The sequence below is a fragment of the Solanum lycopersicum genome, chromosome 9, assembly GCF_036512215.1.
Source record: "Solanum lycopersicum chromosome 9, SLM_r2.1".
Lineage (NCBI taxonomy): Eukaryota > Viridiplantae > Streptophyta > Magnoliopsida > Solanales > Solanaceae > Solanum > Solanum lycopersicum.
This window is the reverse complement of record NC_090808.1, coordinates 64,076,299-64,102,475: the sequence shown is the minus strand read 5'-3', so window position 1 is coordinate 64,102,475 and position 26,177 is coordinate 64,076,299. Positions and strand designations below refer to the sequence as shown.

General features: G+C 33.2%; 3 protein-coding genes and 1 non-coding gene across 6 annotated transcripts; 2 read left to right on the top strand and 2 right to left on the bottom strand.

The window, feature by feature from the left end:
- The first annotated feature begins 810 nt into the window (after positions 1–810).
- Positions 811–5,234, top strand: LOC101249762 (WD repeat-containing protein GTS1). The gene is made up of 8 exons (XM_004247381.5): positions 811–1,557; positions 1,661–1,868; positions 1,951–2,046; positions 2,447–2,521; positions 3,246–3,356; positions 3,921–4,012; positions 4,199–4,283; positions 4,514–5,234. Exons 1-8 carry the CDS (start codon positions 1,421–1,423, stop codon positions 4,865–4,867), a joined length of 1,158 nt encoding a protein of 385 aa, XP_004247429.2. The 5' UTR covers positions 811–1,420; the 3' UTR covers positions 4,868–5,234.
- Positions 4,998–14,330, bottom strand: LOC101258001 (DNA mismatch repair protein PMS1). Of its 2 annotated transcripts, XR_743296.4 has the most exons (12): positions 13,768–14,319; positions 12,943–13,266; positions 10,794–12,029; positions 10,354–10,631; positions 10,140–10,266; positions 8,693–8,761; positions 8,479–8,552; positions 7,332–7,397; positions 6,200–6,303; positions 5,632–5,813; positions 5,313–5,488; positions 4,998–5,152 (listed from the first exon to the last, which is right to left on the bottom strand). XR_743296.4 is itself a non-coding variant. In XM_004247488.5 (11 exons), the coding sequence occupies exons 1-11, from the start codon at positions 14,002–14,004 to the stop codon at positions 5,363–5,365; spliced, it is 2,823 nt and encodes a 940-aa protein (XP_004247536.2). In that variant the 5' UTR covers positions 14,005–14,330; the 3' UTR covers positions 5,204–5,362. The 2 variants fall into 2 exon arrangements, 1 of the variants encoding a protein (XP_004247536.2); XM_004247488.5 differs by lacking the exon at positions 4,998–5,152 and having other exon boundaries at positions 5,204–5,488; positions 13,768–14,330.
- TRNAV-AAC (transfer RNA valine (anticodon AAC)) lies at positions 14,268–14,341 on the top strand. Its single transcript has one exon. It is a non-coding gene; the product is annotated as a tRNA-Val (tRNA).
- Positions 14,342–15,200: 859 nt separating this feature from the next.
- Positions 15,201–20,435, bottom strand: LOC101250050 (thiamine pyrophosphokinase 1). Of its 2 annotated transcripts, none has more exons than XM_004247382.5 (6): positions 20,171–20,435; positions 19,821–19,917; positions 18,771–18,843; positions 17,672–17,770; positions 16,816–17,065; positions 15,201–15,710 (listed from the first exon to the last, which is right to left on the bottom strand). In XM_004247382.5, exons 1-6 carry the CDS (start codon positions 20,373–20,375, stop codon positions 15,592–15,594), a joined length of 843 nt encoding a protein of 280 aa, XP_004247430.2. In that variant the 5' UTR covers positions 20,376–20,435; the 3' UTR covers positions 15,201–15,591. The 2 variants fall into 2 exon arrangements, with proteins under 2 accessions (XP_004247430.2, XP_010326578.1); XM_010328276.4 differs by having other exon boundaries at positions 19,821–19,922; positions 20,171–20,360.
- Between the last annotated feature and the right edge of the window lie 5,742 nt (positions 20,436–26,177).

Here is a 26,177-nt window from a genome sequence, read left to right as displayed (position 1 = left end):
GCTTTAATTATTAGGTTCAGAGGTTTGACATATGAATGTACCAGTGCTTAATATATGTTTATAAGTCTTAGCAAACATAAGCTCTGTTGAGTAAGCTAGCACAGGTTCACATCATTGATTAAAACTCTATTATCTTTCTATTTTCCTCTATCTCGGTTAGAAAAAAAATACAATTAACAAGTTCATTAGTCTGCCTCTCGTTCATATTTATTTGCATTTCATCAATTAAAAGCTTGTATAACTATTATATTATATGCATGTAACATGAAAAATAGGCATAGATTTTCTCCTTTTAACTTGTTTCGAAAAGATAGTCACACACTTAAATTATTATGATGATCTATTACACACTGTTACAATTTAAAAGTGAATTTATTTATCCCTCGACACCTGTAGTATCACTCTCACAATATGTGGTGTATTTCACTCGCTGCCACGTTAGCGCCGTGTCAGTGCCACGTTAGCGCCGTGTCGCGCCGTGTCAGTGCCACGTTAGCGCTGTGTCAGTGCCACGTTAGAAATTTAAAAAAAAATACATTTTTTTTATTTTTAATTAAACAATCTTTTGTATATTTTACACTAATTAATCTCCAATTAATAATTAAAGTTTTCTAATGATTATATTTTCTTTATAGTAAATTACAAAAAGATGAAATTTTTAATAAGCCAAGAATACTAAATCGAAATATGGAGTTAATTTGTGGAGTGAAAAATACTCCCGTTCTTTCGAAAAAGCCCGTCATAGCTGCAGTGGCTACGAAATTCCCAAAATTTTATCTTGCTAATGACATGAAAAAATCTTTTGTTAACAAGCACAAATTAAAACCCACAAAACTTAGATTGATGATAAGTAATTTGCTAGTAAGCTAAGAAGAAGTTGAAGAAAGAAGAAAGGTTTTTTTTAAAAAGAAAGAGGAGAACAATATGTTTCCTCAAGAGAATTGGGTCGAAGGAGGTGGGTTGGGAAGAAGAAGAGATGTGGAAGGTGGGGGTGGGTATACCACAATTTTAATTTTTTGCGTACTTTTGATAAATTTGACACGCATATTTTAATCTTGTTTTTAAAAATTATTTTGCCACCTCAATTTTGAGGGTTATTAAATTCACTTTTAAATAGTAAAAATATGTAATAAATCATCATAATAATTTAAGTATGTAAATGACTTTTCGATATAAATTCAATATAAATTGACAAATTCCACCACCTTAATTTTAGAAAACCTGTGTAAAAAAATATTTTATTTTTTATTTTTCGAGGGTCATATAATTTTAGTGATGAATTTGTGCATAAAATGTTTAGTGTTTATTAATTGAAATAACGGTGAAATTAAAAAAAAAGTTATGGAATAATGTACAAACCCTAAACCCTGCGAGCCGGAGTTTTCTTCACTGTTGACAGAGAGAGAAGAAGAAGAAGAAAATGGATGGCGCAGAGGAGATGGAAATAGAGGGACAATCGCAGTTGCTTCCAATATGCAACAATTCTAAGCGATTTGGTATCAAAAACTCTATTCAGACTAACTTCGCCGACGATTACGTTTTCCAAATTGTTCCCAAGTAATTCTCTTCAGTTTTTCCTTTCACTTTCTTCATTGTTTTTTCTGTATTAGTAGTAAATTTTGGTCCTAAAATTCTCACTGAATGTTCGTGTTTATTATAGGAATGATTGGACATCAATGGCGGTATCACTCTCAACTAATGCGATTAAGTTGTACTCTTTAGCTACTGCACAGTACATTGGGGAATGTAATGGTCATTCTTCAACGATTAATCAAATTTCCTTTTCGGATCCTTCATCGCCACATGTGCTGCATTCTTGTTCTTCTGATGGAACTCTCAGAGCTTGGGATACCAGGTCTTTTCAGCAGGTTCCAGTTTTTAACTTTAATGTGCTTTTTTTAGGAGTTGAGTTAGTATATTGTTTTTGATTTCAAATAAGATTGAATGCAGGTGTTTTCCCTAAATGCTGGCCCTTCTCAAGAGATATTTAGTTTCTCCTTTGGTGGACCTAATCATAATCTGCTTGCTGCCGGGTGTAATTCTCAGGTACGTAACCTCGCGGCTGCAAATTAGCAGTGGTAAATTTAGTAGAATCCTTCGTTCGTGGATGCCCTCTGTGCCTCACAAAAGCAGCAGTGTTTATGAACTTGGTGTTTCTGTGCATGGTGTATATTTGAGAAATGAAGTGTTTTAACTATATATGGTTCAAGGGAAGGACAGTGATTGCTGGTCTGTCATGAACTATTTACTACTTGCTTCATCCTTCAAATTGTTTGAAACTACAAAAAGAATTCCACTTTGATATAATTCCTTAAGAACTCTCATGTTTACACAAGAGATGCGATTTGGCTTATTCTTTTAATTAAGGCACATGAAATTACTTGGCTCTATTTAGTTGTATGAGATATGTGGCAAATGACATTGCATTGTAATTATCTTTGTATAGATACTCTTTTGGGATTGGAGGACCAAGCGTCAGGTTGCGTGCTTGGAGGAATCTCATACGGAAGATGTTACTCAGGTGTGTTGCTATACTAGTTTATCGACTCATTTCCTGTGGATTATTGGTAGTAAACCATTGAGTTTATTGTGTTAATCTATGTCCTATAAGTTAATATTAGTTTCTCATTACCGCTAGAACAACTTATACCCATGTTACTACTATAATGTAGATTGTTATTTCTAAGAGCTGAACAATCTGAAGTTTCTTTTTTGTAGCATGATTGTAGAGAAACTTCAGCATGGTTAATTTTTCTGAAATATTATTTTATACCTGAGGTGCTCTTTGAGTATTTTCTGATTTCTGATAGTATGTTTTGTATTCTAATGATGACACGAAAGAAAGGTAATATATATATGCATACTAGGTATTATCTTGCTGTAGATTATTAGCTTGTTTTGAAGTTTGAGTGCGCGAGATTTAATTATACTTTTAAGTGCTAATTTCCAACTTTGTTAAAGTAGTTGGATGTTGTGCTGAACCTGCTATGGTTTTCAGTCATCTGATTACTGCTCCTATACCATTCAGAGATGAGATTGTGGTGTTTATTTCATGTTTCCTTAACTATATCTGAGCAAGAGGAGACAAAGTAATGACTGACCTAGTTGCGATGTAAAGTTCTTTATGCTTTTAATGATTACCAAATGCGCGCCCTTTCAAAGTCTTTTGTCTTCTTTTTTTTTTGGCGTTCAGAAATACTGCAATATGGTATCTTCAAGTCTCTTTTGTTGCTTGTTACTTTTAGGTGCACTTTATTCCAGGCTATGATGATAGACTCATTTCTGGATCAGTTGATGGATTAATGTGTCTATTTGATACTGGTGGAGATATCAACGATGATGATCAAATGGTATCGGTATGTCAAAAAGAATTTTTGTAGTCCATATTTTCTGTTTATTTCATTTAAAAATTATAACTACAAGAACTTTTGAGAAGGTGCAGTCTCACTGATCACTTAAGGTGGAAAAGACTCAATAGTATGTCTTTTCATACTGTTATGCTTTTTACTGAAACTCACGCTGCTATATCTATAGAGATATATCAGATTGCTACTGAAACTTTTAATGATCTCAGTTAACTTGTACTCAAAAGACAAAAAGGTAGCTCATGTGTATTCTAGTTGTAAATTTTTTGTGCATCTCTTGTTATGAGAACATGATCTCCATCCATGCAGTATATGACACCTCGTCTTCTTCTCAGTTCTCAAGATGATTTTGAATTTTTTTTTTCTTTACTTCTGAAGTTGCTAGTTCTGACATCAGTACAGTGTAGATGTTTAGCTAAACTTTGACTAAAAAGCCTGGCATATTGCAGTTTAATTGATTGATGAGCACTCCAGTGTTTTCATATTTCTATCTACCGTTAAGTAGATTTCTGTTCTTTTTGATTGTATGCTACTTATACCAAGATGTAATTGCAGGTACTCAATGTGGGAACCTCTATTGGAAAAGTGGGATTTCTTGGAGAGAAGAATCAGAAGCTTTGGTGTTTGACACACATTGAAACTTTAAGGTTTTATAATATCCATATCAGCCTAATATGCTCCCTACTGATTTGTGTTTTATGCTAAATTTTTGGTCCTTTTAGCACAGTTGGTGAATCTCACCATCTCTGAACACAATCTAAGCTATTTTTTTCCTACTTTCTGAGGAAAAATCTGAAACCCTCACCTTTTTTTTACTCCTTATTCTGGTGCAGTGTCTGGGACTGGAAAGAAGAAAAAACCGAGGCCAGTTTTGAGGATGCTAGATCCTTGGCCTCTAAGAGCTGGATGGCAGACAACGTATGTGACTCTACACCTATTCATTTTCTTTATGCAGTGAATGTATTATCTGTTTTTGTTATAGATATATGACATGTATGGTACAAAAAGAAGACGAACTACTCCCAGTTTGCAGTTCTTCGTACTTGGCAACTGCAATGTTCTGTTGTATTTGAGGAGCAGTGCTATTTAAGGCAATAATTCTGAGTTGGAGCATAAACTGACTACTCCGGCTTAAACTCTGATGGCAGGTTGACTATTTCATTGATTGCCACTATTCAGTGGAGGAAGATCGTCTCTGGGTAATTGGTGGTACGAATGGTGGTTCGTTGGGCTATTTCCCTGTAACTTATAAAGAGACACGAGCTATTGGTCCTCCAGAAGCAATTTTATGCGGTGGACATGAAGGCATCGTTAGGAGTGTCTTGTCTGGGGTACCAGGTCAGACCATGGATAACCACGGGATCTTTGGATGGACTGGTGGTGAAGATGGTCGTCTTTGTTGTTGGTTGTCTGATGGTTCTAGTACAAGCCAATCATGGATCTCTACTCTTGCTTTGAAATCAGACAAGACTCGCCGAAAGGGCAGACATTCCCCGTACTAACAATTTTTCCTTTGGATGGAAAGATTATGTTGTATATTATTTATTAGTTACTTCATGTTGTCTTCGTCTCTTATATCAGTGTTGTGTCTTAAATTTATTTGTCAGGTTTGCTTCATTTGAAATGAGGAAATATGTCTGAAATATACCTCAACTTTGATTAAAAATTGTTATAACAATACCAAACTTTGAAAAAAACTTTTTACCTTCTGCACTATGTCGCGGATGGAAGGAGGGGTGAGAGCATAGCGCACACAGTCCCCCAGAAGCCAGTGTCCTTTTCTCCACCTCCCAAAACAAAAAGAAAGACAGTTAATGCAACAAAAAAAAAAGCAAGTGTTATCAAGAGATAACCTTCATGTATTTTTAATTTGATTCCTTGCCATTTAGATAATTCTAATTCCATAGACAAAACGCAATTTCAATGTACAGGTGTTTAATAATTTACAGAAAGAAGGTTCCTGCTTCGATTAGCTAGGTGATGTTGTCAACTGGAGTTCATAAGGTGGTATCATCCGCTTCTAATCTTCTATGTACAGTCCTCAGATCAACCAAGTGACGCATTGTTGGTCTACCATGTGGACAATTCCATGGAGACTTGAGGCGCGAGAGATTATCAAGTATCTGAAACAATGAAACTCGGATCATAAAGCAAGCCAGAGGCAGCAGAAGATTTAAAAAGAAATATATCTGTGACATAGTTGATGAACATGCATCCACAATATGAATATACATCCAAGAACACAGTAAAATGAACAAAAAAATACCTTTTGCATCTCATTTCTCCCAAGTGGATCTCCAATAACAACAGATGATTTGCAGGCACGTGATGCCAACATTGCACGAACTCTAGGAGGACATAATGAATCAGCTGTATCATTCCTATAAGCACCCATTATGGAACATTCTTCCTCACTATCGGCAAGAATGGAAATGAGTTCTTTCATATCTGCAAAGCAAAAAGAAAATATGAGTCAAAGTTCCTAGATGCAAGAGTTAACACGACTTATCCCCCCTTACATTCTGTAGTTCACATCAGGCCTAACTAACTGCCAATAGAATGACCAAAGGGAAATTTGTCCAGTAATGCAAAGCGCATTCCACATAATGAAGTTCTCACTTTAGTTATTTTTCTATGAGGCTCTTCTCTAGCTATCTTATCACGTTCAGATCTGATATCCCTACTCTAACTACCAACTTGTAGATGATCTGAATCAACGATTGGCAACTTGTGTGGTCATTTTCTGAAGTAGGACCCAAGGATGAAACAATGACCTATGTCCTATGGACCTTCAAGTTAGTAGAAATATGGAATGCATCTGAGTGATTGATTACCTGCAATTCCAAAAGTTATATTTTTGCTGAAGGGAACTGCTTTTAGCTTAAAACGATGCCCTGGAGGAGCACACGGATCCTCTTCCAAGAGAAATCCATTTCTCCTGTGAAGCCAAAGATAGAAATGATTTTGTCACCAATCTAAAATAGTATACATGGTACCAAATAGTTCTAATAAGGATTAGTAGTTTATCAAACAGAAGTGCAAAACGCCAAGATGTTTTTGTAGACTGCACTTGGCTGCTATTAGCTAATTTTATTTTGTTGTCAAAGTAATTGGTTAAGCGATAAAGAACCTGTTTATTTGTTTTTGGCACCTCTATTTCATTAAAAACCATAACAGACCTTTTTTTACTTCTTTTCTCATTTGAAATGTTCCGTTCTCCTTTTCTTTGGTTTCCTTGTTCACCATGGAGACTGGAGAGTATACAGGATTTTACTTCCTATTGCTTTTCCAATGTTAAGAACTTAAGATGGTGGAATCTGGGAGTTCGGAGAGTAGTCATAGCTCAATTTTTCCTAGGGGAGGGCAATTGCAGGGGGGCTAGGGGAGGGGGTGGGGGTTGATGAGGTCTAGAACACAGGGATCTATCTGTAAGGGCTGAGGAGGACAGACTAGCTAGGGGTTACAAAACTGGTATAGGGGCACTAAGGCAGAAGAGGGGAAGCTATCTCATTTCTTACTTTCACGGCATGATAACAGAAAAAACAATGAAGTTAAATCTATAATATAGAAAAAGAACCAAAAAGTACAGTTCTCCAAATTCTTCACATTTTATGTACTACTTTGGTGAAAGAGTGAAGACAGAAGACATCTCAAAAGTGGATTAATATGAGTGAAGGGTACAAAGAAGGGGAAGAAACGATAATCATAACATCAGACAACTAATTATCATAGAAAGTAAAGGACTACTTAACTCGGACAACTAATTGATCGGCTTAAGAATCAGTGTAGTCATGGTTATGACTTCCCAAATAGATCGATAAGGTTAAGAAAAACATGCAAAGGTTGAAAGTATGTCATCTTAACATAAGCATACTTCAGATCGTTCATGAAGAAACAAAACCAAATGGATAAAAAAATGCCAATAAGAACTCACAATAAACAAGAACAAAAAGGATTCTCAAGCACCTGAAAGTATCTTTGTGGATGGAAATAACTATTTCTTCTTCAGGAGATAGTTCCAACTTCAAGGGCCTAAATTTAAGAAAGAAAATAAAAAATTAAAGCCAGGAATAAAATTCTCACACAATGCAGAAGAGATATATTATAACTTCCATCAACCCTTCAATTTTCCACATTTTTGGTTCATTAAATATGTTTACAATAACAATAGCAAAATGCACAAAAATTCTGAAATGTGTCTACCTAACAATAGTCGTCTAATCCACAACAATTCTGCAATGTTATATAGCCTCACACCTTCATAGATAACTGATATTATTTATACCCACAACTAACCCATGTCGCCAGAAGGAGAAAACATCTGATATGGGAGAAAGATAAGGGTGCTGTAATCACAAGAATTAATTATCATGCATTAATTTTGAGAGTCTAGGGCCTTCCTTCCAAAATGAAATTGAGGGATATGTACTCAATTTTGAGAGGCCAATTGAAATGCTCTTTTATCATTTTTAGATGATATAAAATAGGACCAGTTAAGTCTTAAGTTCTCGTCTTAGATAAACATGGAGAACATTGAATCGCAATGACTTTAATTTTGACCTAGCATCTAGGTGGGCCAATTTAAGACATACATCAACAAAATCAGTCTCTAGTCATTTGGCACCAGGAAGAGAATTTTAATAATCTCTTAGCTTTTCTTGGTTTTAACATCTCATCACTTCCCCCACGCTACAGGAGAAAGGTAAAAGCCGAGATAATCATAAAATCATTCAGCACTTGCTGCACCAACTCAAATCTATAACAACTACTCTAAGGTCAAGATGGGATTTGACATGAAAAATGGTTCAGTCACTAAGTAAAAATAGCTCAAATCCCATATAAATCAATAAAGAAACCTAACACATGTTAAAGGCACAAAACTAAAGTCTTCTCCTAATCCTTGCTTTTAACAGTTATGTTACTCTTTTCCACTGTAAACAACTAAATTAGAAGGAAAAAGAGAAGGTATTCCCTTTATTCTTTTGAACGAGTTAAATAACATCAGTATCAATTTACCTTATCAAAAACATTTCACTTTCCAGCTAATTTGCAGTACATAATAAATTCAAAAAATCTTGGATAAAACTCATAGCAGGAGAATGAAGACCCTCACCGAAGTAAAGGTTGCTGATTCAAGATAGTTGATTGTGACAGGCGCTCAAAATTATATTTCTCGTCTGCCGCATGCTGACCAACCAAAGAAAAATGAAGAAAGAAGAGAGAGAAATGCAAATCACATAAGCAACTTTCAAAAACCAAAATAAAATGAAAGATTAGTTTACTATTGACTACAGACAGATCAGTACACAAAAACAAAGGAATAATACCTGATCAACAATAAAAAGGTCTTGATCCAACCTGCCTATAATGAATCCAAGATTGAATTGCCCGATCACCTGCAGAACCAAAATAGAAGTTGAGAATTTTCGAAACCTGATACTAGGAGTGTGTTTGTTAAGTAAATCGTTTTCCTGGAAAGTAAGTGGAATTCTTACTTATTTTCTTGTGTTTGATAAATAGGCAGAAAAACATTATTGCAAAAGCAGTTGTGTAAAATTTAGGCAAACACTATTGGTATTGGCATCAGAGGCTAGGGGTGGTTGGGATGGGAACTATGGGGTTGCGGGTGGGGTGTTCTAGAGGGTGGATATTCGTAAATAGTGTGGAATGGCACTTATGGAATGCTTTCCCTGCTTCCACTAGGGAAGTCATTTTCCTCATTTTTAAGAAACTTATTTTCCCAGAGAAAAATGTTTCCAAATTTTTGACCGATGAAACATAAGAAAATTGAAAAACACTTTCCTCCATACCAACTCTGCATTTCTGCTGAAACTGCTGATGACAAAACTAAACATGGACAAGAAGCAATTACCAATTGCATGTAAATAAACTAGTGCTTGACTAAATTTAGCATTAGAAGTATGACAACAGAATAGCATACAAATAAACTCACATATTGCAGATGTATAGCACAAATTCAACTCTGGAAATACTCAGAAGTTTAAAAGAGTGGGTTTTATATCGGCATATCCAAGAGAGGACGAAAAAGATCATTTATTATGGACTAAAGAATCTGCAACAATATTTTAAGTCAGAATGCTAAGATTTCATGGTGTAAGGAGAGGAAAGAAGAGAACATAAAAATGCTGCAGTTAAAAGAATCAAAATGCAAATAGTGACTCCTGTCATGTCATGAATTGGATAGTCTCAAAAGAATAGCTGAGAATGAGTATTATCAAGAGTTAAAATGAGTAACATGTTCAGACTGAACTTCATAAAAGAGAAGAAAGAGTTGCATTAAGAAGCGGAGAAGCGGATTTATAAGGCATCTCCCAAAAAAGAAGTGGGTATATAGGGTACAATTAAAGTGCACCTTTAAAGAAGTAGATGTCATTATATATCAGACAGAAGTAGGTGGACAAATTCAATTTGGGACCAAAGAATGCTAAGAATTTCACTGGGAGTTTATAAGTGTTGTTGGCTGGAAAAAGGTAATGAAGCATCGGAACATCTCCAGTATCACAAGATCCTCAACCAAACCAACTACAGACAATCTAAGAGTAACACTCACATCAAACAAAAATCAGAAAACTAAATTTTTTGAATTAGAGACGAGGTCTATTAAGACAGGGGTAAGGATAAAAGAAAAGAATCCCCAAGGAGATCCTAAGAAAATCTTTATCTTCCAGCCAGAATCAGGAAATAAAATTATTGGCAAATCAAACTCATAATACAGGTTTGATTTGGAATGCTAATAAATGGACGAATTTGGACCTTCATTCTAGTAAAATCTTCTTTCTTGAAAAGTCTCTCCAACTCATTGGTAGCATCAATCAATGCCCTTGCCTTCGCCTCTTCATTTTCTGATCCGGAGAGCTCCAGGGTTGCTGCAGCATAATCCCTTCAGAAACCATTAAAGAACTTTTATTAACTAATTTAAAGACCAAAAATTCTTTCTGCCAAGCCAATAGAAATTACCACATTGTACCTCTTTGTTTTCATTGTTTGAGATGTATGATTAAGGAGTTGCAATCTTGACAGCCTCTGGTTCCTTCTTGATACAAGTTCTTTCACACTAAATTGCAATGTTGAAGCAATCTTCGAATTAGATGAAGCTTTAGGAGCATCATCCAGAGTCAGACTAGCAGGCTGTTCAGACGAAGAAGCATCTACCCTATTTTCTGACACATCATGGATGTTGTTGCAAGTAGAATCAAGAGGCACTGGTTCAGTAACACATAATTCATTCATTTGAACTTCACGCTCCTGAAAATGAAATGGTTCAAACCTAAAAGGACTGACCAAAATAGTATAGAGAACGAATTGAAATTTTCTGTGGCAACTATCATTCCTAATCAAATTCAACTGAACAACAAAGCAAGGAGAGTAGAACCGTTCAGAAAAGTGATTCTTATTAAATTTTCTTACCTGTTCAGATGTTCCAATTTGTATACTATTTCCAGGTGGAGAAAAATCATTTGTTTGATCAAGGACTTTACCCATTCTTGAGTGCTTCATTTGATGAAGAAATCTGTCTATCTTTGAGATCTTGGAAGATCCAGACTCACTAATGGTCACTTCATCACACTTATCAGCCTTCACTGGATTATCTGGAGATCTTAAAGATGCAGTATTCTTCAAAGTATGGTCTTCTTCTGATGGGTGGACAGTTGATCCATTTCTCAGGATAGGTACCTCAGATAATGTAGTACTCATACTCTCGTGCTTTCTCTTATTTACCGTAACAAATTTGGTGAGTGATGACTGGACAATGCTTGCACAATTGACGTAACGTGAATTATCAATACAACTTTTATCTTTTGAGCATGGGGTGAGTGCATTTCTATCGGTTATAGCAGTAGGCAGACCACCAATCTCTTGCAGGGAACTTCTGGAACTGTTATTGTCTTTTTTCTTTCCATGGAATCGAAGACTGAAGTCTTTCTCTGTTGACCTGTGTCCATCATTTAGCATAATTTCTGTGACAGGCATATCATTTAATTCCTGAGATTTTTTTAGAAAATGACCCTCTTTATGTAGTTTCCCAACGCAGTCACCTTCCTGATCATCATTAATATCCGACAGTAATTGCTTGGATTGAAACTGAAAGGCCTTAAGATGGGAAAGAGAGGATGTATGTTTTTGGTCAACCTCTTGGATACTATTAACAGCATAACTAGCATGATTAGATGAATATATCTTTTCTAAAGCTTCTCTCAAAGAGTGCAATATGGAACCTTCGTCAGACAAAAATATTTTTCTTTTATCAGGAGTTACATTGACATCAAATTCTCTTGGTGGCATCGCAAAATTCATGATTGCAATGGGATATTGCCGAGAGTTTGCACCTCTATATAATTCATTGATAAGCTTGCCAACTTTTGGCATATCCACCGGTCGTCCATTCACAAAAAAATATTGTCGATCTCCTAAGTTGCGTCCACTACCATAGCCAGACTTGGAAATGAATCCTTCAACAGTGCAATCATCAGACATACACACTTCCAGAGGCTCCAGACAAGTGAAGGTACTCATACCAAATACTGTTATAATGTTATCTTTCAGAGATCCACTTCCCTGAGTCTTCAGAACTACAGATTTTGCATTTTTTAGAGCTGAGTTGATACAAACTAGTCTGACTCCCTTAGAAATAAGAGCATAGGCCTAGAAGTTCAACCAACAAAAGAAAGGAAATAAATAACTTAAACAACAAAAGCATTAAAATACTTCTTCAGCAGAAACCATGCACATACTCTCTCAAGATTAAGAACCTTGACAAGAACAAATTATTAAGCAGTCTAACATGAAAGGTCACCAAACTATAGCACAATGAAATTCACAATCACCAGAAGCAAAAAGATTTTTTGATGAAGTTAATCGATTTCACTAAAGAGAGAAATCTCCCCTATACAAGAAGTATACCCAAAGAAAAAGTGGATAGCCTACACAAAAGTATGAGTCTCTACATATTGCTCCACAATTTGTGCAATCTTCAATTTAGATAGGAACTTCAATTTCCTGGGAAGCTTTTGTATTTCTTACCCCTTGTAATGCTTGAGTTCATAAAGGGGCTCAAATTCTTTCAGCTGGTTTCCAACTTACTTTAAGCTTTTCCATTTGAATAAAAAATGAATTTAGCAGATATTAAAGGATCTCCAGAAGATATTACAGCACCAACACAGCATAACTGCTAGACATACAAATTCATCTGCAACAGTGTCTTTTAGGCGATAATTCATAGCCGAGATACTCCAAGTAGAATCTTAAAATGAAAATTTCAATATGGTGAAGAAATTCTCATTTTTACCTCTTTCTTAATAGTAGTCGACAAATTTCTAAAATTAGGAAACAACTTCCTCCAAAAGGACAAAGAACAAGATAGCTACTGAACAAAAATTGATGCTTGAAGTTCAAACCAACTTGAACTGAATTGGATTATACCATCACGAAGACCCTATAGATTTGACGGCACCAGTTGACATTCCCATCTCAATTCTTAAGTTTCATTAAAATAAAACCATCCTAAGAAATCAATAGCCAAACAAGAGTAAGATAATACAGATTAAAGGGATCATACATTCAGCAATGTGATAAGCTTTCCATATTCCTTCCGGATATTGCGGTGGAATTCTTTACTTCTCACTGGTAAAGTGGAGAACAACTTCTTAACAGTGACAGTGGTACCAACTTGGCGAGCTATGTTCCTTTCAGCTATCAGAAGGCCCGAATGATCAAAAGTCAAGTGTGTCGCAATTTGCTCATTCTTTGTTCTTGTTTCAACTGTCAAATCCCCTAAAGCACAAAGTGAACTCAATGCCTCCCCTCTAAATCCAAAAGTCACTAATGACTGAAGATCAGGAAAATCTGATAGTTTTGAGGTATGATGTTTTAGCGCCAATACCTTCAATACAAAAACATCCACACACTTAGTATCAAATTAGCTCAATTTACTATGGACACAACAACTAGTGAAGTTAATCAACAGAAACGAAGAAACATAAATAAACAGTGGAAATTAGCATCAAGTGGAACTACATCAGAGCAGAAACAACCTTGATTGAAAATAGAGATTAGAGTACAGGTGCACGCGCATGTGCACATCAACACATTTATATACACATTGACGCAACTTTGATTGAAAACAGAAAGTAGTATAGAGAAAGACTACAAACCCATTACACATGTATAAGTGCGTGTCTGTCTGTGCATACATATTACACATACACATACAAAAACATATATGGAAAGCTCAGAAACAGAGACACAATATCACTAGCTTCTTCACTTACAACAATTAACAATAAGACTTAGACTTGATCACTCAACTAATAGTTATTATCCTACATGCAGCAACTTTTTGCATCCAGAAAGAAAGTGAGCAGAAAACAGAAGAGGAAAAGACCTTGAAATTTTGAGGCGAGATGCCACAACCGTTATCAATGACCTGGAAGGATTCAGAACCATAGTCTTTGAGGGAGACTTCGATGCTGGTAGCTCCGGCGTCCAAGCTATTTTCAACCAATTCCTTGACGGCAGAGGGAAGGTCCAGAATAACTTGACCCGCACAAATTCTATGGACTACGCTCTTGTTTATGGGTTTAATAGTCGACGGTGAAGAAGCTGCTGCTGCTCCGTCCATTTCAATGGCGCTCGCTTGATTGTAGGGGCAATGCCGGTAACTGTAAGATATCAAGTTTACTACTTCATGCTGAGAAATTCAGTGATTCATGTGGGCTAGTGGAGCTTCAACAAAACAACAAGATTCACTGTGACAAAAAAACGAAAACCCTATTGGTTTCAATTCGATTGCTGTTCAGATTTCAGAAAAATCACTTGCTTGCCGCCAAAATAATACCGTCTTTGGCGATATAGGTTATTAGTTGGGAGCGAAATGGACACAGCGGTGTCGTGGTGTAGTTGGTTATCACGTCAGTCTAACACACTGAAGGTCTCCGGTTCGAGTCCGGGCGACGCCACAAAGTTAGGACTCTTTTTATTTTTTTTGGTTCCCATCGGTGTCCGCAGAGGCGGAGCCAGGGTTAGAAATTTAGGGGTCCTTAATCGATTTTGTTTTGTGGTTTTTCATGTTAATATACATATTTATTTAATTTTCAAATACAAAGTTTACAAAAAAAAATTTAGTGGATTCGTCTGAACCCATGAACCCCATCTAGCTCCGCCTCTGGGTGTTTGGAGCCTACATTAGAGTTCCGACTAAATTTGAATCGCACTGTAGGGTTCTTCAGGGGTGACGCTCCCAACAGAATTTCTCCATACCAGGTTCGAATTCGAGACCTCTGATTAAAGGTAAAACACTTCAACCAGCACCACTGTCCACGTCCTATGTTGGTAAGGTTTGGAACTTGAAGTCAAGAAGAAGAATCCTTTATTTAGTCTTTTCTCTTAAGCATGTTATTTGTTCAGCTAGGGATCTATAAACAATTGGTGACCGGTCATGGTTCAATAAATGAGAGTGTCCCATCATTTGTTTGCAACGACACTATAGAGCCAAAATCCTATTTGAAACGAGAGCATAGTCGATAAAATTGCACATATACTATCTTCTCGAGGCCTATTCGTGGGATTACAATAGATTTGTAGTTTCTTATGCATGCTGATATACATGGGTCAGGCAGATGTATAAACGCAATTACTAACAATCTTTCGAAAGATAACCTCTACGTTGCGATTGATGCAGCAAGTTAAACGTAAACATTGAAGGAGTGAACACTTGTTCTCATTTATATTGAAATCTTACGTATTAACCAACCAACTGCAGACATACTATTACACTACTGTATCACTGCAAAATGTTAAAACTTTTGACAGTGGAAGTACAATAAATGCTATCTAATAATTCAAATTAATAGTAAAATTTCCTTATTTCATTACATTGGATAAAGAATAACGTATGCAAAACATTAGAAAACGTGCTTCTAAATTCCTACAGCACATAAGCAGAAGTTGACGATCAAAGTTAACCCGCAATGAGCTTACTCTCACTCGTAGCCCCTGTGTTATTTTTTTTTCCTTTACTGCAATGCAGGCACCTGATGTCAAATAGATCTGCTTGTGCCTCACAAAGATAGACTAAAGGGATGCTTTTTTCCTACAGAAAAAAAAAAGTAGTAAAGAATAACCCCATTGTTTCAGAAAATGGAGGTTCGCGTTCAACAAAGTTTCGTTGATTGTCTCTCAATCATTTCATCTGCAAAAACTGCATCATTCAATCTTTTTTGATAGAAATTGTCCATAGGAGGTCCGAATCAGATTGCACTGTAACTATGTTTTCTTTCACGATATTTGATGTACTGACTAAGCCACCAAATCTCATTTCGGTATTATCTGAACAAAAGTAAAGTAAAGGTATATCAGAGTCAAGCATTTAAACTAGATAATCACAAGTACAACGACATCGACTATGGGTCAAATGGTTTTATTGTTATTATGGGAGAAACAGGAATATTTTTGATGAGGTACCTAAGAAGCTTCTTGGATTATTCAAAATATTCTGAAGGCTAGTAGATATTTTGTGGCTGCTGAGATATTGCAGATGCACTCTCCTTCTCAATCAAGTAAATGTAGTTGAGACTTAGAGGGCAATTCCACAAAGTAACTTGGAGGAAGACGGAGCGTAAAAATTTAGGGCTACCTAGATGGATCTTCATACTCGAACTGGCTGCCTTGGGAAGGCTGAACACAAGAGATAAGTTCTTTAAATGGGGAGTTGACAACACAACCACAATGTGCACTGTGTGAGCTGGAAAATGAGTATAAACCACCTGTTCTTTGCTTGAATAATATCAACTCAGGTATGGAAAAACTCTTAATATGGATTGGCAGAGGCACCATGGGGTGGAATGAAGAATTACTTTGAGCTGAAGCATATGCAAAAGGCAGAAGTCACAAAGCAGAGATAATACAGGATGATGCTGGCTGCAGGAGTTTATATTTTATGGAGAGAAAGGAACTCAGGGATTTTCGTAAACAAGAACACAGTCCACAACAATGATGATCAAGAAAGTGATACATGAAATCCATATTAAAGCAGGAAAGTTGCAAAGCTTGGGAGGATGGTTGACAGATCACAACGTTTATCCATAGCTGCCTATGACTTGTTATTATAGGCTCTGGTAGTTATAATTGACTCTATTTGCTCTTGATGTTAGCTTGTGTATTTTTGACGGAGTACTTGGGGGGGACTGTGTCCAACAAGTACTCTCCCTTCAGATGGTTTGTAAAGCATCACTTAGGTAATGAAACTAAAGTTGGTTACCAGAAAAAATGTTAGCATTGGCTATCTGGCGAGAATTGTATCCTTCTTGTAAATGAACCAATAGCTAAACAGAGATGTCCTTGGCATAAAGCATTAGCCCATAACAAAATAAAGTAGGTAGCATCTAAACCACACATAAAATTTTATATGGAAAAAGTAGATTGAGCTACTCACCAAGATTCCATTGGAGACCCGTAGTACTGGTTCTTCCGGCAACCATTCCAATGGGTATGAGTCCGCAATGTGGGCCCTCAACTAAGGATTGTATATGAATCTTGTGATGATGCTTACTTGGAAGAAGTTGGATTAGACTATCATCAGAGAGAAGAATAATCCGCATGGAGGGGAAACAGCATATGACATTAATATTTCCCATCTCATGGTCAAATCTTCCCCCAAGTGCTCCAGTGACTAGAATACACAACTGTAATTACACAGAGATAAAGTTAATCCCACTGAAACTCTATTAGGACGTTCTTTCCAGTGATGGAAGCCTATATTCAAGTCAATATGTTGTCTTGTAATACTGCATCAGACTTTTAAGCTTCACAATAGTCGTTTTTTTTCAATGTCAATAGATGCAGTGATGAACTCAAAATAATAATAAAAAGACAACAAAATATACTGCTCCATTTATTCTTAAAAATATATAATACATATTGCACCATTTAATACAGTTTCATGTTTTAATGACTATGCCATACTTTAAAATGTATATCACCAAAACCCATGTGTCAACTCCAAAATTTGACAGTGCATGATGATCCAGAACCATTTAGGGCAAAGCTCAAAATTTTTACTATTTCAAGCATCCATTCTAAAAAGAATAATATCTTAATTATTTGGAGTAAATATAACTGCAGAAGAATTAGATCACAAATATCCACAAGGGTTGATGATGGAGATATTGGTCGAGAAACTATATAGTGAAATGACATTTTTAACAGATGTAAACTAGAAATACCACATATTTATAACGAATAGAAAAAGGTTAAAAATTTCCAGAGCTATGCTGCAAGGCTTAACTTACATTTGGATGTTCCGAGTTTAGTGAGTCACGAATATATGTAACGCATTTATTAAGATCTGTAGTATCTTGATCTTGAGATTCATCAATTATCTTGGTTCCCTGCATGTGGTTAGCAAGCAAATCTTCAAAATATGGTTTTTCCCAAATCGGTAGATCTTCAAAATACGGTTCAAACATGCTTTGTAATGAAATGCTGGAAAATGAAACACACATGTAGACAGCTAACTAATCATCCCCAAAATTGGAGTTTTAACATGATTCAAAATGAGAAAAATGCACATGTATAATTGTTAAATAGGCTAGAAAGACATTTAGAAAAGAGCACATACATTTGATGTAATACTCACACAAAAACTAGTATCTAAAAGTGTAACAATGGTCGTTATGCAGCTCAAAAGCTTGAACTCAACAATAAATTTGGGAACTTCATGGTGTTAACAAAGTAGGCCTCTCTCTACCAGACTGAAGAATATATTTGCAGAGCTCACTGTGCTGTAAGCAAGTTTCTCACTCTGGCACACAATTTAGCAAAGTTTTTCATTTTGTTATTACATACAAGCTACTTGGATTTCTGATCTTCCTAACTGGATTGTAATTTAATGTTATCACATCATTTAACTCTGAGACCAACAGGGAAGCCCTTAACACATCATACACTAGTAACCCGTCACATGATGTCCCACTCCATAATGTATCCAATTTGAGCCACCACATGGAAAAAAGACTCGCCATGTTACCTTTCTCTAAAAAGATACAAGGCAATTTTTAACATCAAATTCTTTGAGATCCTCCCTGGAGGCAAGCATTTAACCCAAAGTGATGATTCAATTAAAGTAGTCTTAAGGGGCAAATTTTGAAATATATCTCAATTAACTAGGTCGCCAAATCAATCATCTGTATCCTTTCGGCCACACAATTCAGGCTCCATTTAGTTTCAATACTAAATAATTTGTCCTTTAAGGCAAACTATGGTTTCTCTAAAACTAATGTTCTCTAAATTTTAAACTTATCCCTACACAATTTTCTTAAAAAAAATATCCCATTTCAAAAGAAATTTGTTGAGCAACTGTAGGACCACCATAAGAAAATTCTGGCTTACCAGGCCTCTGTAATAATCAAGAACATCAGTTCTGATTGAATCCATATCTCCTTTTATAGCATAGGGCTTGTACCTGCAATAAGATCATGATTTAGTCTAATTCAATCAATGATAACAGACAAGTTTTCAAACATAAAGAAAATGTGCTTTGGCCAAACAAAAAGATAAAATATGAGCTTTTATATATAGTCAGATTGTGTTTTAGCTAATTTAAAGTTCAATCCTATTATAGAAAGGCAACCCGGTGCACAAAGCATCCGTGTTAGCGGGGAACGGAGAAGACTGCACCCCAAGTGATGTGATGCAGACAACCTAACCTGATCTCAAATAGTGACTAATTTTCTTCCCTAATGTAGAAATCCAAGTTAAGCTTTCCTTTAGTCCATCTTGGTCCAAGGAATAATAAACGAGGCTCGCACATGTGGAAGTGTTGTAAATGTAACTGATCCACGAACAACTTTTATTTATAGATGCGTTCATTATGAATTGGAATTCCAAGACTAAAGCTCCGATCCCTAGCAAAGGCGATTTCATAATGAAGAGGATTTGAACTTGAGACCTCCGATTAAGGATGAAAGAGTAGTTACCATTCCAACATAACCCTTGTTGATTTTTCGTTGCTTTTTTGCTTGGACTCTTCAAAGATATATATGGATGCATGTCACATCCTCCAAAAGCAGTGCATTTTTTGAGAGTTTTAGGAACATAGACTAAGAATAAAATCTCTCTATGAGCTAAAACTTTTCGCGAGGTGATTCAAACAACAACAACATAGGCAGACATAAAAAAAGATGGAGAAAACAATGGAATCAAAAACAGATTTCACACATTGAAAACACACAAAGGAAAAGACAAAAGAGTAAAATTTCTTTTGTAGTAAGTAAACTACAAAAAAAAGTTGTTCCTCTCTAAACACCTCAAAAGCTAATAAAATTTCTTTTGTAGAAAGTAAACTACCACAAAACTCATTAAAAAAACACATCAAATTAAATCAATAAGCTACTACAGAACTCATTAACCACATAACTCACTCAATATATTCAAACTCACCTCTTACGAATTTCAGATGCCTCCTCATGAGGAAACATGCCAGGCAATTCATCAAACACCCTATTCGCTCCACCGTCAGCACAAATATGAACCTTTGCTGTTCTAAACAACAACATATTCACCATATTAGACAAAAACAAACACAAATCCCAGAGCCAAATGCACTACTTAAAAAAAAGTTCAAAAAAAATGAATCAGGAACAAATTGATACCCAGTCCTCAAGCTAAATAACTTAAATATTATAATTTTACGAAGAGATCACCATTTCACATATACCATATTTAGACTATAACAACACAGAAAACTGCGAAAAACGTTGAAAAAAAACGAAGAGCCGCAAGTCCATTACCGTGCTTCCAAAGCAGAGGAGTGAATTTCGGGAGGCTTTGGTTAAGGATAACGAGAGCGTACGTTAGAGCAGGTCCGTCGTCGGCGGGAAGATTTGGTAAGAGGAAAGTAGAAGAATGAGACGTCAAACTCATCGTTGCTAACTTGCGCACACCCCTACTGATTCTGTTACTCAGATTAAAGAATGGAGAAGGTATGAACATCATTGGAGTAAGTATTTATATTCAATTTCTACTAATAAACAAATAGTACTATATTATTTATTTATTTATTTTTAATTTTTTTATTATATTATACATATGAAAAGTTCTATTTTGACCATAAAAAAAGAGAAAATTATAAACCTTTTTCACAAAAAACGGGACGTGATGGGACGTGGCCAGTTGGGTTTAGATACTCCTAGACCCTAGGTAGGGTCGTATATTACTGATTTGATTTTTTATTTTTAATAATTTGATTTTTTATTTAATTAATAAAAAAATATTTTAAAAATAAATATATGACTTTTTAAATAAATTTGATGCGTACACGTAATAATATAACTATAAGAAAAAACTATACGAGCATAACAGAAAGAGAAATTAAGAGGAATAAAGTTTTAATAGATTTTAATGTTTTTTATAATGTGAAATTGTGAAATTAAAGTCATTATGAAGTGTAAATAAGTAGATTTATCCAATAATACAATACTATTAAAAATCAATATCCAACCGATAATTCAATAAGTTTTTTTATAAAATTGTTAAATCAATAACAATAAGCCAACAGAATTTTTATAGGTTCCATTTATCTTTTTTTTTTCAATTTTTGCACAATCCTAACTTCTATCTTTTATTGCAAGTTACTCTAGAAAAAAATAAAAATACTGTAGATTTTTACTTCTCTTTTTACAATGAAAAACGAGAAAAAGAAAGTAGAGAGAAAACTTCTTATTTCGTTAAAACACCATTAATTGAGAAATTTTTGTTGACAAGAAAATCTCTTTATTAAAGAGTGAAATTGATTATTTTTTTTAAAAAAAAAATCTACCAAAGAAATGTTCACTATTAAAAGAAAAAGAGAGAGAGGGAAGAGGAAATAAAGATGGATTATAACGTGGAATTGAATTATTAGTAATAAAGTGGCAGTTTAGATAGTCAATTAATTAATTTAGATAGTCAATTAATTGTATTGTTAATTCTTTTCATTGTAGCATAAATATGTTTGTAACACATGAATTATTTTTTTTAATTTTATTTTTGATATTAATAGTTTATATTTCAAATTTATTTGATTATAAATCCATTAATATATGAATTTATAATATGTATTTATAGTATTAATTATTACATCTTAGGTGGCTTGTAAAATCAAAAAATTAAAGTAGTAAATGTGAACAAAAGAAAATAGTAATTTAGATGATTCTTTGATTTAGCGGTGGAGAAAGGATTGATAGTAAGAGTCAACGAATTAGGTCGAAATGTAAGGGATGATCTCCGTTTCGATTTTATTTTATTTGATTGATACGAAATATTAAAAAATAAGTAATAATATCATCTATTTTTTACTTTAAATTAAAATATGTGTTATAAATATATTTATTGTATTACAGTGAATGTGTTTATTTGGAGAAAAATTAAATTTTTTTATCAGTTTTTCTCTTATTAATTATCTCTAATAAAAAATGTTATTTCTACCGTCTCTTTCTTATATTTTATAATTTTATAATATATTTTAAATGTATTAAAATATTTTTTAATTTTACAATATTAAATATGTAAAAATTGATTAAAAAAATTGGAAAGGATAAAGATATTTTTTTATGTCGAACTAAAAAAGAAAGTAAGATAAATAAATACAAATAGAGAGAATATTGTGCTTTTTATCTATATGTAGATTAATACGTAATTATTTTTCCGATTTCAATTTGTTTATTTTTTTAAAGTTTATTTCAAAAGTCATACCTCTTCTCTTGATAATAGATAACTCTTTGATTTCAATTTTTCTTTTATCTTTACATCAAAATCATAAAATTTTATATCTTTTTTACTATTTTTTTTTACTTTCTGTCAAGTTAAACTTAACTGAATAAAAATTAATATGGATAAAGTAATTAAAAAGATAATTGACTATTGTGTTTATTCTCTCTATCCTAATTAGTATGACACTTTTCATTGTTTAAGAGTTAAGCAATTTAGTTTGATCGATAATTTAATGAAATTTTAAAAAAAATTATTGAAATTTATGTATTTATAAATTGCGTAAAAAATATTATAAGATTGCAATAATTGACAATTTAAATTTTAAAAAATACATAAAAAATTAAACTTATTTAAATCTCAAATAAAAAAGTATTAACATAAATTAAGACGAAACATATATATTTTTTAGTCTATATTAAATAAGATATATTTAAATTAAAATTTAAAATACAAAATCCCAAAGTTGATTGTCAAAGTACAAGAAATTGAAATTGAAATTTAATTGCCTGACAGAAACACATGGTGGAATGGGTCATGTTCATACAGGAGGAGAACTGGAATGAAAGCAACCCATACCCCTCACATTCCGGAATGGATACGATCCCTCAAAATTGTCCTCAATAGATAATAGTTATAATTAAAATATCTAAGTAAAATATACGAATAATTTTAAAGAACAATAATTTAAGCCTTTAATTTTTTATGAGTATACATAAATATTTTTCTCGTTTATGGGTGTTTATTGTTTAATATCCCAATATCCCATTCAGTATTTAATTGTTTTTTCTTGTTTTTATCTATTTTGAGATGTCTATGTAGTTACTTAAAATTTATTAAATATACATTTATAAAGTTATTTGGATTATATTAAATTAATAAATATCTTAGTCCAAATAAATATTATGGATTAACATAATTGATTTAATTATTTAAATTCAATAAATATGAATTTAATTAAAATCCTCTCCATAAAATTCATATGACATGTCACTTAAATCTGATTGGCCGAAGGGAGTCCTATTCCAATCACAACCCTCTATCCTAAAACTATAAATAGGGATATCATAGTTCATAAAAGAGGATCGATAATTTTAACTAAAAGCTATAGAAACCTCGTGGATCAAAAGTTTGTCTACAAGGTCAAGAGTTCAAGAATTCAAGTATTCAAGTTTCAAGAACGATAAAGATCAAGACTACCGAATTCAAGATCAGACTTGAAGCCCTTGGATTCAACTAGAAGTCAAGATCAAGATAAAATTCAAGATCAAAATCAAGATAAAGTTCAACATAAAGGGCATGATCAAGTCCAATTCTAAATTCAAATCCAAGATCGAGATCAAGATCAAGTCTAAGTTCAAGTACAAGATCAAGATAAATTCTAAGTTCAAGATCAAGCTTTAAAGTCTTTGAATTATATTTGAAAAGACGAATTCAGAGGAATCATAGAGATTGTAATACTTGCCCTTGAAATAATAAATCGATTGTTGCTATAATCTTCCTTTGTTGATTATTGTTTTCTTGACGGGAATTTATTGTCTACAAATTCTGGCACGCCCAGTGGGACAATCTCTACCTCTCATCTCAACTTTTCAAGCATAAAAAATATCAAAATGACTTCTACTATAAAAGAACAACTAACAAGCTTAACTAACGTAATTGAAGGCTAGACAAAGTGCGCACACAAACAAGATGCTAAATTTTTCAAGCTAACAAATAAGATGGATAACATAATTGAAAGAAGATCAAGTCAATCACCTCTAAAGCTTTCTAAATTCAAGACGAAGGAGAGTCTTGCATAAAACAAACAAAGATCAAAGAGATTCATATCTCAGTTGAAGTTTTGATTCCAATTGATCAATTAAAGAACTTTATCATAGAGGCTATCGAAGACAAATATGAGTTTTCATCCAAAGTTTCTCCCATATATGCAAAGCCATATACACAAAGGATTGATAACTTGAAAATGTTTGAGGGTTATCAACCCCTAAGCTTCAACAATTTGATGACAAAGAAACCCCAAACTACATATAGCGCACTTTATTGAGACTTCCAATGCTGCTGAGATTTATGGTGATTATCTTATTAAAGAGTTCATTCAATCTCTCAAAGAAAATGCCTTTGATGATACACAAATCTTGAACCTAATTCTATAGATATTTGGGAGCGATTAGAGCAAGTGTTCCTTAATCGTTTCTATAGCATGAGACGTGTCGTTAGTATGATTGAACTTACAAAGACTCGTTAAGGTGAAGATGAGTTAGTTGTTGACTTTATCAATCGCTGGAGAAGTCTGAGCCTCAACTGCAAAGATCACATTAGTGAAATTCCTAGCATTGAAATGCGCATCCAAGGTATGAATTGAGGTCTTTGCTACATTTTACAAGGTTTAAAGCCCAATACATTCGAAGAGTTGACAACTCGTGCACATGACATAAAATTAAACATAACTTTATGTTCTTTTTTGTTCAGTGAAAAGAAGATTTAGCAATTAGAAGTTTTAAAAACAATAGAAGAGAAGTGTAACATGTTATATTTATTTATTGTTAGAAAAATTCATTGAAGGCTTTTTCAAGATTTCATCTACTTATCAAGGTACCATTTTATTCAATTTTACCTATTTATATATTTTTGAAAATGTAATATAAATTGATTAAAAGATTTTATAAGAATTCTATTAAAAAGGTGTTGTATTTTATTTGTATCTGTTTTATATTTTTGAGATATTCCAAACATTAACGTGAGCGTTACTTTGGTAGGATGTGGTTGATATTTGTATTTAGGTATGTAAATTTTTTTTTAAAAAAAATTAATGTGAAATGCTTCGTGTATCGCATTTTTTTTAATAATAAAAAAGTGTTTTTTTAATCAAAAGTCTAAATGTAAGATTATTTTGTATGACAAGTAAAGTGTAATTGTTCTTTTAAAATATAAAATTAAGTCGATTTTGAATTTCTACATTTTTCTAACCTGGAAAGATTTAATACATGAAATTTAGTTAATTTTAAAATTTTAAATATTAGATAAATAATTAAATGATTATTTTGTCAGTGTGAACTCTATTTTAAAAGGATAAAAAATAATTATATTTTGGTATCATAAAATAAATATTTAGTAACTTAATTTTAACTTTTTATTTTCCTTTTATGAGATATATTAATGCCAAATGAAGTTACACTTTATAATATATTTTTTCGTATCACGAGTTGAAAATTTGACGAATAGTTAATTTAATAAAGAAATGATTACTATATAAATTATCAAAATTATAATCGATTTTAAAGTTTAAATTATTACAATCTTCATTTTAATTTATGTGGCGTTATTTGATTTGAAATTCCTGTTTTAATTTTATGTGACGTTATTTAATTTGAACATAGTTTAAGAAATAAGAAAAGAATTTGTTATTTTTATCAAATTTTCATCACTAAAGTTAATTTAGTACTCACTTATTTTAACTTTTATTCACAATAACGGATTGAGCGGAATCAATAAGGATACAAGATAAAGTATTAGAGTGATAATTTTATCTTATTTTTTGTCTTCAATAAACATTTGTATTTTTATTTCCATAAATAGAAAAAGTGGAAAGAATTTAAGTTTAAAAAGTGAATTGCATAAATATCATATAACTATTAATCTTTCTATTTAATAAATAATTATCCATTATTAACTTGACATATAATTTTAACATAATAAACAATAAGAAATGTTACTAATATCCTTTAAATAAATTGAATTTAATATTTTGAAAAATATATTAGATACTGAATATTGAATACAAAATAGTAAGAGTAAAATATATAAAAGGATAAAATTTTGAAAACTAAATAGTAAGAGTAAAATAAATATAGAAGAATAAATTTTAAATACTAAAATAGTAAGAGTAAAATAGATATAAAAGGATAAATATTTTTCCGTTTTCTAAACTGGATAAAATTTATTTAATAACTATAAGAGTAAAATAGATATAAAAGGATAAACTTATCTCTTCATTTCTTAAATTGGACAAAAATTATTTAACAACTATTTTTGGTAGAGTAAATAAGT